Source organism: Indicator indicator, chromosome 14 (assembly GCF_027791375.1).
Source record: "Indicator indicator isolate 239-I01 chromosome 14, UM_Iind_1.1, whole genome shotgun sequence".
NCBI classification, from domain to species: domain Eukaryota; kingdom Metazoa; phylum Chordata; class Aves; order Piciformes; family Indicatoridae; genus Indicator; species Indicator indicator.
This window is the reverse complement of record NC_072023.1, coordinates 8,372,530-8,383,783: the sequence shown is the minus strand read 5'-3', so window position 1 is coordinate 8,383,783 and position 11,254 is coordinate 8,372,530. Positions and strand designations below refer to the sequence as shown.

Genomic DNA, 11,254 nt, shown 5'->3' with positions numbered 1-11,254 from the left:
AGCATTCATCCTTCTCTCCTCCCAAGGGAGCAGTGGGGAGCAGAAGGAGCCTGGGGTAGCTTATACCCACAGCAGTAGACCAGCCTCACCAGGCTGAGGCAGCATCATGCTCTTTGCACATCTTCCCCCAAACTGATGGATGGATGCACAGCCCACCCTCACTTCCACCACAGGTAGGCTGGGGAAGGGCATTTAATGCCCTCTCCTCCAAGCAAGTGCAAGTGATGAACACCAGGAGGAAGATCTGGGCCAGAATCTGACTCCCCTTTTCTTCTCTTCCCCTTGCAGAGCTGAATAAATTGGAATATGTAGAAGAGAAAGAGGCTGGGGGATCAGGGCACCTGAAAGGGCCCATACAACTGCCAAGGTAGCACCAATAGTCAAAGGGAAGCAAATATGGGGCAGGTATACGCTGCATGGAGCACCCCCCAATACCCCTGCTTTGTCTCAAGCACCTTCCAGGCATGGTGCTTCACCTGCCACTCTCTTCCTTGCTCTGGGGACATCTAGATCAGCAACTGCCAAGAGGACAGCAGAGGAGAGGGCAGATCCAGGCCCCTGGCCAAGAAGGGGGAGGATGGCAGGATCAGAGTAGTGACAAAGGGGGAAACATAGGAATGGAAGAGACTGCATGCACATTGTGGGAGAAGGCTTGGTGGACATAGGCAAGGGCTCCAATCCTCTTACATCCTCCCGTCAAGGGTCTGGAGCTCTTCTTCAGTTTTTGTCAAAGACAGAAGGGGAAGGAGAAGGCAGAGCACCTTCCCCACCATTCCTACAGACACACACTCACCCATCACTTATCCTCAAAGGCTCCACCACCCGTTGGACAACATCACAATCAAGGACAAATAACCACTCCCCAGCCCCACCCCCAACTTTCCCTGCCTCCTCCCAGAAGCAGTGACACCCAGGAACACTGGGTGGCTTTGCTCCCCACCACTGACACACTCCAGCCTCCAGGCAAGAGAGAGTGGGCAGGAGGAAAGAAGGAGGAAGGGTGGCAGTGAGGGCAGAGGTACAGCCAAGGGGAAAAGGAGAGAACTAAGGACAACCATTCGCACCACTTCTTCTTGCAGGTAGAGTTTCCCCCATGCTCTTGGAGCAGGGGGACCTGGCTGCTCACTTGCTGCCACCTCCGCTGCTGCTGCTGCCTGCCGCCACCTTCTCAAAATCCTCCGCGTTGCAGAACTCCTTGATGGTGACAGTGAGGAGGTTGCTGGTGACATCCGTGACCACCACATTTGAGCACGGAGACATCTCAGGACGCCAGTCGCCAGCCTCCTGCTCCGGGTCAGAAGAGAGGGACAAGGAGGGTGTCTGCCCCCCACTGCACCCTCCTGAGGGAGAACGCTTGCTGGTGGCAGCCGACTCGGGTGGGATCGAGAGGTCGAGGACCTCTGACTCACGCCAGTCGGGGATGGCTGGGCTGAGGGTCTCGGGGAGCAGCTTCGGAGGGGAATCATCTGGATCAGAGGAGGAGTGAGGGGCGGGTGACGGGCAGCCTGAGGAGCTAGAGCTGGGAGCATCATAGGGGGTAGAGCCCATAATGAGCCCGCAGGAGGCTGCCTGGGAGCCTTCAGCCTCCCCTTTGCCCTCCAGAGACGGCGCAGGCGCGGTGGACGGCTTGTTGTAGAGTGAAAAGGTGCCAAACTTCATGTGGCGGATCTGGGTGCGGAGGACGCTCTCGCTGAACTTTTTGCTCTTGCCGATGACGCGGTTTCTGGATGGGATCTTGGGCCGAGCCAGGCCCCCCGTCCCGTTGGCTGGTTTCCCACCTTTGTCAATGACTTTGAGGTTGAGGATGATGCGGCTGCGCTTGGGCTCACGGGGTTTGACCTTACGGTTGATGATGCGGACGGTCTCCGAGAAGGGCGAGACGGGAGGACGGATGCCAGCCCCTCCACCCACGCTCCCACCGTTCTGGGGGTCTGGACGAGGCAGGGGGCGCCGGGACATGCGGTGGCACCGCCGGATGTCTTTTTTGAGCCGATGCACTGCGGCGCTGGAGTGAAGCTTGGGAGAGGAGGTGCTAGAACCAGGCTTGACAGAAAAGTGTACATCCCCAATGTGGAGGGCCTCCGCTTGGGCCCGAGCCTGCGGTGATGGGGGGAGAGAAAAAAAACAGCGTCAGAGAGGCAGCCTAGGTGCAGCCAAATCCTAAACTGAGCATTGCTCACCTCAGGACAAGCACTTCCCAGCAATGCCATGCCATGTTGACACTCACATTAATCACAAGCATGCATCATACACACCTATGGGCTATTGATGGCTTATAGCACAGCCCCCACTCAAGTATGGGGCACTGTCTAGATCCTTTTTTGGCAACTACTTACTCCCTAGGCTGTGCCTCTGTTGACACATTTTCACTAGAAGGAAAGTGCCACACTCCAGCCATGTTTCAGGGTTACAGTTTATGATTGCCAAGGTTCAGTCATCATCAGCAAATGTGCACAACCCTCCACTGTTGACCAAACCAAGCATCCTCCTAGGCACTGGAGTGTTAGTGTTGAGTTAGCATCTGAAACTACATGCAAGTCCCAAGAAAGGGGACTGTATCAGGCCCTCTACTAAATGAGCACAAGGTAAGGGGGAGAAGAAGGGTAACGCATCTAATTTGCTCTTCCCTTCCCACAACCAGACTCATCTGCTCTGCAAAGTGTGGTAGAAGGCGTTCTTGAAGGAAACAGATGGAGGCAGTTGAGGGTGGTCTGACAGAGCTATCTTAGCTAAACACAAGAAATGCAGAAATCTGAAGCTTAATTTTCATTAGGGACCACAAGCTGAGTTGTTTCCTTACTCTGCTGTGAGAGCAAGGTCCAGCGTTTAAAGTCAGAGACTACACCAGCTGGAATTCAAGTCAAGTTTAACTGCATCTCAAAAAATAGAGATTGCCTTGCTCTTTTGAACACCACACTTATTGGAAAACACTAACAAAAGAGGGACAACATCAGCTCAGTGCCAGCCCTCCCTGAAAGCCAGGGCAGGGGTACAAAACTTTTAAGCTATTCTGGTACTTTGAGATAGTGGCAAAACCTGCCCTGGTTCATGCACCAGAAACAGGAACGTTTTCTGCCAGCAAGAACAAGAGTTTCATTGGTAAGTTGAGGCAGTATGACCTGAAGACCCTGTGGGCAGGGAAACCCAGAGCATGTTCTTGTGTCACGCTTTGTCAGAGCACTGTTGCATGTAGAGCTCAGTGTCCCACCTGCACCTCTCTCCTTACCCAAATACTTTTCCTTATTCCCTCTCACCAGTGGTCTGAGGCAGAAGCCACTCAGGCCTGGAGAGGCCAGGCAAGTGCTTATCTACTGAGCAGCTTCCCCCACCTCGTGGGCACAGCAAGTACTGCAGTGCTAGAACGAGACAGCTGCTTTTCCTCCCCAACTTTCCTATCCCTTTGCCTGCTAGCACGGGCCAAGATCAGGATGGCTTCTTGCCAGCTAAGAGCTTAAGCACTCCAACACCATCTCTTCTGCCACCCTGCAGTCTATGACTCCTATCAGAGAAATGCCTGTGGAAAAAATATGTCCATGTAAAGACTGAGATCTAACAGGTCGAAGAAATGGGCCCAGGCCAGTTCTTGCCCTGTAAGCTCAACCCCCTGGCTCTACATCCTCAGAGCTTTGCTGTCAACCCAGTGCCCTTCTTCCACTGAGATCCCCATAATAACCACAAGATCCTGAACAAGCAGATATGTGAAAACATTTTGTTTCTCCCTGGCTAATGCTGGATGATGATGCCCTTCAGTAATACTTGATCGTGGGTTTAAAAGGACTGCAAAAATGAGGCCTCCTTCCTCAGCTGTATGTGAAAACACAGCTTGAAGTCTCATCTGACCCAGGGACTCTAGACTTTGTATTAGCTGACTGACAAAGAAACAGGGATGAGTAACACAACTGCCAAGACAAGCACACTGTCCATGTTATCCCTGGGCTGTATAGAGCTGTTTCACCTAGCTAGAGCGAAGTGTCTCCAGCACAAACCCCAACATGTCCTCTGCTGTAGCAGGATGCCCAGTCTCCAGCTAGGTTCTCCTTGCTCAGCTTCACACATTGCTCCTCCATGCCCCAAACTGTTCAGACACCTGACTAGTTCCTGTTCTGGGGCACAGCAGTATCAGACAAGCTCTCCACACCACATATCAGCTCTCCCCATCCTGATGCTCCACAACTTAAGAGACCCTGCAAGCCCCACAAGGAGGTCACAGGCACAGACAGATGTACACCAAGAGATGTGCTTGTTCTCTCTCTCCAGTGGTCCCTCTAAAGCAGATAGCAGGCACCAGGACATGACACAGCTTGCTTTCTGACATACCTACCAGCATAGCCTGAATGAACAACTCTGTTCTTCCAGTGTTGCTGCTCCTGGGCTTTGGGTTTCTCATCAATTTACCACTGCTCAGCTGAGAGTGAAGAGCAACACAACATCGCATCCCAAAAGAGAAGACAGGGGAAGCAAGGCAGAGGGCAGATAGATGCACCAGGAAAAATCCTTGATCCACAGCTTCAGTGGATAGATGTGGGCATCCTTCAGGGCCTTTCCTGCTGCCAACACTGCATGTCTTCCAGATTAATCCCCTACCCTGTAATTATCCCTTGGAGTGAGGAATTCTGCCCCCTCCATGCCACTCTGCTCAGAGTCAAGTCTAACCGACACCTGCCCACAGGGCTGCCTTCAGACATCCATGTGAGAAAGAAGGCAGCCTGCCCCATGTCTGGGGGAAACAGTGGCTAACACCCACAGTTGCCTTACACCCCCCCAAAATTGCTCATCAAAGCTTCCCATCACCTACACTAAATGAGAAATGGTAATGCTGGGATGGTCACTGCCCAGCTGCTTCCACAGACCTGCTGATTTTACCTTCTCAGTCTATGCACATTAATCAGTACTTGTCCTGTTTTGACAGAGATCTGTCTTGGTTTTGTGCTTAAACACAGCAGCTAGCACAGAGCCTTGGTCCATGGCTAGGACTTTTCCAGGATGCCAAAACCACTTGGTCTCCTTTACTTGCTCTGTGTTTGTGTTTCCATTTACTTCTGGTGTACTTCCTCAAGGCTGAAGCTGTTTCTAACTCATGTTTCAGCTCTCCACACTTATCACACTCCACTTTCAATAGTCTCCAAGTAGACTACATGCAGTGCCGGTCTCTTTGACCATATCATTAAGACATGGTAAGTAAGCTGGGACCCAACAGTCCTCCTGCAAGTGTTTCATTACTGTGTGAAACACCTCAGTGACCAGCTTCAACATGAGTTCCAAAGAGCAACATGCAAATATTCAGCTTACCTTGAGCTTGTTTTTCCATATAAGGTTTCAACAAAAATAGTATCAGATGCTTTATCTAAGATAAGCCCCCAGAGCCCTCTCACTTGCAAAGCTCAGTATTCCTACCACAGGATCAGGTTTATTCAGGCATCAGCTATACAAACTCAAGCCTCTTTTCTGCAGAGGACAGCACACATTCTGGGCTCTCTTCCTGCTTTCAACTTTACGTTAAGTAATTTGCTACCTCTGGTTTGGATAAGATTCAGCATCCAGTTGGAAATGTACTTCTGCCTGCTATGGATCCATTATTCAGTCACAGTCATGAGCCATATGATCATAAGGTCTTCGAAAAACAAACCTGTTTAATCCTTCCAGCTGTGTCACTGCAGCTTGCTACATAACTCAGAAGTTTTCCAAATGGAAACTACCTCTCTGGGGTTTGCTGTTTTCACCTGCAGGAATTGCTCACTGCTGAAGAGGTACTCAGCATCTATATGAAGTAATTCACTCTCAGCTTACAGCTCAGCGTACATCAGGATGCAGCTTCTGGAGGCTTGCTGCAGTACTCAGTCACAAGAGCAAGTCAATTTTTAGGGCTGCTTCCCTTCTCCCCTCTTCCTTTTTGGGATATGTATCACCTTTATTTAGCTTGCACAGCTCTCCCTCATCGCCCCTGGGAACTAGTGTATCTCCCCTGTTCCCTACTATTTCTGAATAAATGTCCCTTGAGGCCCACCAAGCATATTTGTTCATTCATTCCCTTAATGTGAGGAGGCACACAAGCACGTACACAGCCACGTGCTTAGAAAAGTCTCTTTTACCTGATTGTATCAAAACCTCTGCAATTGGGAAGGAAAAAAAAAAGAAAAGAAAAAAAAAAAAAGACTTTGCAAGGCAACAGACTTCTAGTTAATTATTTCAAAATCAAGTAATTTCCAGTAGTGCTGCTGCACCATAGTAGCACTGCTCTCTCATAAATTACTGGTTCTGCTTTGTCTTTTATTCTCCACCTGCATTCCCACAGTCCTTGCTCCAAATAGCATTCGCAAGAGCTCTTCTTTCCCCCTTTTTGGCTGCCATTCTGCCTTTTTATTGCCCTCTTTCTTCTGTAGTCTTCTAAGTGACAAGGCAACAGCAAGCCAGTTCATAGCACAGTTCTCCCAAGCAACACTGCCATAAACTAAAGTTTCCCTACTGGATGTGGAACAAAATGCTACAAAGGAGAACAGTCTGTTTTCAAACCGCTTGGGGATAATTTACGAACAGGGAGGAGATCAAAAGAAACCCAACTCCAACTTCAGAGTTCAAGGAAGGGCGAAGTGACAGAAAACCACACTGCTCAGCCCCTTCTCCCCCTCCCGCTAAGACTCTCCTTCAACTATGCTTTCCCTTATTTCTTCCTTCCCATTAACCTTTCCCAGCCTTTTCACCTTAGTATTCACAGCCACCATGAGAGTAGGGGTCTTTGTTAGCTACCCACTGTGCTCGCAGATTGGGCTCTGTCTCTTAATAGCACTCGCTAGAGTTTATTAGATTAGTTGGCAAGTTTTGCATTCCACACAGTGGAGTGCCCAGGGAAAAGCAAAATAAAGAGCAAACCAAGCAGGGAAAAAGAGGAAGATCATTAAAGCACACACTATTTCTCCTTCTAACCTCATACCAGCTTCCATTCTGACCTGCAGCTGGAGGGCCTGTCCTAAAGAACAGCTTCTGCCAGACACCCAAGTAGTAAGGTAAGAACCCTATGCACAGTGCTGCCCATTTCAGACCAAGGACTCCACTTCCCATTTGCTCAACACAAAGCTTGCAGCATGCCAGCAGCCTCCCAAGAATTACAGCCTCCCACCAAGCTTGATCTCAGCTGTGGGAAAGTTTGCCCCTAGCATGGAATGGATAAAGACCTATTTCCTGCCCAAAACTTTGCAGTTGAAGTTTGCAGGGGTCACTTTCAACACCAGCCATCTTGGTAGCAGTATTACAAAGCCCTTTGCAGTCTGATCGAAAGGGCAAGTGTTAGACAGCTCTCAACAATAGGAGCCTGGCTTACAAAAGGCAGCAGGTGGCCAAAGATGCAGCTTTTCAAAGCTTTCCCAAAAGCGTGGGACACTAACCTGCTGGAATGCTTTCTGCAAATCCCCCTGGATGCCTATCTGCAGCTTTTGAGATCTAATCCCAGGATAAACCTAGCCCCAACTGAAAACTAAAACACCCACATGAGCCAGGGGACTGAGCTGTGTATCAAGGCACTTACTTCAATGCCTCACTGAATACTCAGAAGCCCAGGTTTCAACACTGATACGCATGAAAATTCCTAGCAAGCCACCTAGTCAAGGCCAAACTAGTACAGCAATGGAGTCCTAGGCCAAACTCTTGTTTAAATATCATTGCATGCAGTCCTTATCTGTTAACAGATCAAAAAGAATATTGTTCTAACTGCCAACTCCAAAGACTCCCTCTGGGATGCAAGAATCCAATGTCTTCCCCTGCTTCTGAAATTTTCACTGGTAAGAGATTCTGCAGCTGAAAGAACCAAAAACATCACTGGCAATGGGTGAGGCAATACTTCCTGCAGAGCCAGTAGAGGTCAAATCCACATCTTCAGCAGGTCAGAAGAGCTGAGTGAGATACGTACAACAAAAACTATCATACTGGTCTCTGTCACATTTTGAGACACAGTTACGTTGCTAGTAGTTTGCTTGAACAAAGCTCAAGCAAGTTCAGATAGGGCTAGCTGAGATAGAGTTACTCCTTGCTGCCTGGCCTGGGGTGTTATTTTTAGGGTAGGATCCAAAGTCACAGAAAAATGGCAAGTCAGAGCACTAACAGCTTCAGCAGCTCCATGTCTCCCAGAGCTGCAAACCAAGCAGCAGTGGTAGCACTCTGCCCTGCCAGCCTCTCCCACAACGTGGCACCAGTCCTCAGGAGAGCTCATCTCGTTCCCTATCGCGATCCATCTTCTACAAAGTACAGAGCCAGCTCCACAAACCTACAGGTTTTCAGTAGCGTTTTGAGAAGCTGGCAGAAGGAAGATGTACCACAGAAACGTGTCAGGGACGTGATTCAAAAGATGCTGTTGAATAATTCAGGTTCCAAGATTATGGGGGTTTTAAAGGGCAAGGGAAGAAGAGGAGGAATGAGTGGGTTTTATTTTTGAGTTTGGGGGTTGGTTTTGGTTTTTTACATGAGTGAAAAACTGCCAATGGATTTTGCTGTATCGCTGTCAGTATCAAAAAGGAAAAGAAACTGCTTACACACAGTAACTTCAAAAGCACAGCATAAACACTTCTCTACCACTCTGAACAATGTCAGGTGTTACAAATACCAGTATTTTTTAATTCAAGTAGAGAACTATTTTAAGCTGGTGGTTTCCCTTTAAGTGTTCCTCTGCATTGTTGGAAACCTAAACATAAGGGTTTCATTTAATGCATGACTGCCAGAAAGAAAAAACAACTAGTCTAGTTTCCCTGAATAAAGCAGTAAGAGGTGGCATGTATCAATTATGTTTGTAGTTCTTAGCCTGCACATAAAGAAAATAGTTAGCAGAAAAAAAGACAATGAAGGGAAAGGACAGTTCCATCAGCAGGACTTCACGAGGATTATCATAGTCCCCTAGGGTTTACTTGAGGCATCCCAATATGCCTGTTCCTGCATTTCTTCTGTTATATCTTGCAGCAGTGCTTCATTATATCCTCTTAAAAGAGGGAAGAGGTGACATCCTACCCCTCACCCCTCTTTCTGGTACTCACACAGTTAAAATGTTGCACATACTTGAGTAAAGCTCCTACCGCTGTCAGGCAAAGGAAAGTATTAACCTGTTTCACAGATGGGGAAACATGCACAAAAGCTAAATGGCTTGCCCAAAGCCATAGGATGACTTAGTGATAGCGATGCCTGACCACAGGGTCCACCCTGGCTCTTCCACAGCTTTATGCTAGATCAAAACCAGGGAAGCTGTGAACTCACTCATTTGTCTTAATCGTACAAAGGCATGTTGTTTCAACACTCATTTGAAGTCTGAGATTGAGATCACTGGAGAGGAAGAGGGGCAAGAAGGGAGCAAAGCAAGGAGTTTTGTCTGAAAATCAGTAAATCCAGAGAGCTTATAAAGCAGTCACACAGCTCCCAGATTTCTTAACTGAAAACCAGAATATTAAAAACAAAAAATGGGGAGAGGGCTCCTCGTTGTTCACTGTAAGCAGAGATGCAAGGACTGCTCCTTCTTGCAGAGATTCTGGGTCTATCAGAGAGGAACTGGAAACTTCATCTGCTATTCTACATAGAGATGAAACATTCCTCCCCCTTCTGCCAAAAAACCAAACCAAACCAAAACAAAACAAAACAAAAAAAAAAAACAAGAGGAAAAAGCAAAACAATCCTGCAGTATACAAATCAAAACATGAACCCTTCGTGAAACTCCCATGGAGCACTTACATGCTGAACACAATTGGAGAAACACAAGTGGCAGCAGGGTCCCTGCCACAGCTGCCCAATTGCTCAGTGTGCTGCTAAGTTGCAGGGCACAGGCTGGATGGAATAGGCTGCTGAAGGAAGAGGGATCAGGGCTGGCTAGGTCTTCACTGCGGCAGCAGAAGGCCGTAAAGAAGGAGAGGATATTGAAAAAAAAGAGATTGCAGGCTCAATGTGCACATCCGCGTGTACTGACCGTCCTGCTGGGGCACGCACACATGCTCTCCTCTCACACGCTTCTGCCTTTCTGTACCTCCCCACCGCCCCTTTCCCATCGAGTTGTCCCCATGTTCCCAGAGCCAGGCAGCTAGCACAAGTCACTAGAAAGTCCAGTCCTTCCAAGGGCAAGCACCAGTGAGGTCTGAGGGACATTTGGGGAGGCCTAAGTTATTTAAATAAAGTTACCTTCAGTAGAAAAGTTTTAGGCTTAGGTCCTCTCTTCTTGGGCCCATACAGCTCACGCTCCCGTTCCCTTTAGGGATCAAATTTGTTAAGAAGTTAAAACTTTTACGAAAGGAAAAAAAAAGAAATATATAAGCATCCTTTTTTTTTTTTTTCTAAAAAGAAAGAAAAGAAAAGAAAAAAAGAGGGTAGCCTGGACGCCCTTTCCCACTCTCCCTCCCAAAGCCAAAGCTGCTGTAGCCCCCCCAGCCCGGGATGGGGGATGAGCACTCACTTCTGCTCGAAGGCAGCGATGAGGCGGGAGTCCAGGATGTTCTCCTCGGGTTCCCAGGTGCTGTACCTGACAGAGGCACGGGCAGCGGAGGCGGGGGGGGAAGAGGACGGGGGGGGGGAGGGGGGGAGCGCAAGCGTAAGGATTAGAGTCCAAACACGTCCACAGCCGTACACAGGGACCCCCCCATCCCACCCCATCCCGTCCCCCCCACCCCCGCAGCCCTGAGGACGGCCCCCGCGGGGCGGCGCAGGCGGGGGCAGGCGGCGGGCCCCCTTGGGCGGGATGCACTCACTTGATGGCCCAGCCTTTCCATTTCACCAGGTACTCGATGCGCCCCTGCAACACAGGGAGAAGAGGCAGCGGGGGGGGGTGAGTGAGGCGGGGGTCCGGAGGGCCGGCCAGCGGCGCGGCCGGGACCCATCAGCCAGGAGCTGGGAGTAGGATGGGTTGTTCTGCGGCCGTCACCCGCCACCCCGAAGCCGGTCGGCCCCTCACCTTTCGGATGCGCCGCTTGATGATGGACTCGGCGGCGAAGACGCGCTCCCCCACTGCAGACAGCTCCATCTTGCTCCTCAGCAGCGGCGGCGGCGGCGCCCACAGCCCATAATAATCCCGCCCGCCAGCACCGCCCCGCCCCCTGCCCCCCGACCCGCCTTCCTCGTGCTGCCGCCGCCGGCTCGCGCACGCCCGCGCGCCCCCTCCCGCCGCGGCCGCGCGTGACCCTCCTCCCCCGTGGGAGGCCGACTGCCACGGGAAGGGGGACGCGCGCGCAGGCGCCACCGTTAAAGGGGCCGCGCGGCGGGAGGTTGGCGGCTGCTCCGCGTGAGGGGGGAGCCTGCGGCC

At 50.3% G+C, this 11,254-nt stretch overlaps 1 protein-coding gene across 2 annotated transcripts; it reads right to left on the bottom strand.

Annotated features, from left to right (window-relative positions):
- Positions 1-1,122: 1,122 nt before the first annotated feature.
- CBX6 (chromobox 6) lies at positions 1,123-10,975 on the bottom strand. Of its 2 annotated transcripts, none has more exons than XM_054387155.1 (5): positions 10,907-10,975; positions 10,704-10,747; positions 10,412-10,477; positions 10,141-10,207; positions 1,123-2,097 (listed from the first exon to the last, which is right to left on the bottom strand). In XM_054387155.1, the coding sequence occupies exons 1-5, from the start codon at positions 10,973-10,975 to the stop codon at positions 1,123-1,125; spliced, it is 1,221 nt and encodes a 406-aa protein (XP_054243130.1). The 2 variants fall into 2 exon arrangements, with proteins under 2 accessions (XP_054243130.1, XP_054243131.1); XM_054387156.1 differs by having other exon boundaries at positions 1,123-2,043.
- Positions 10,976-11,254: the final 279 nt, after the last annotated feature.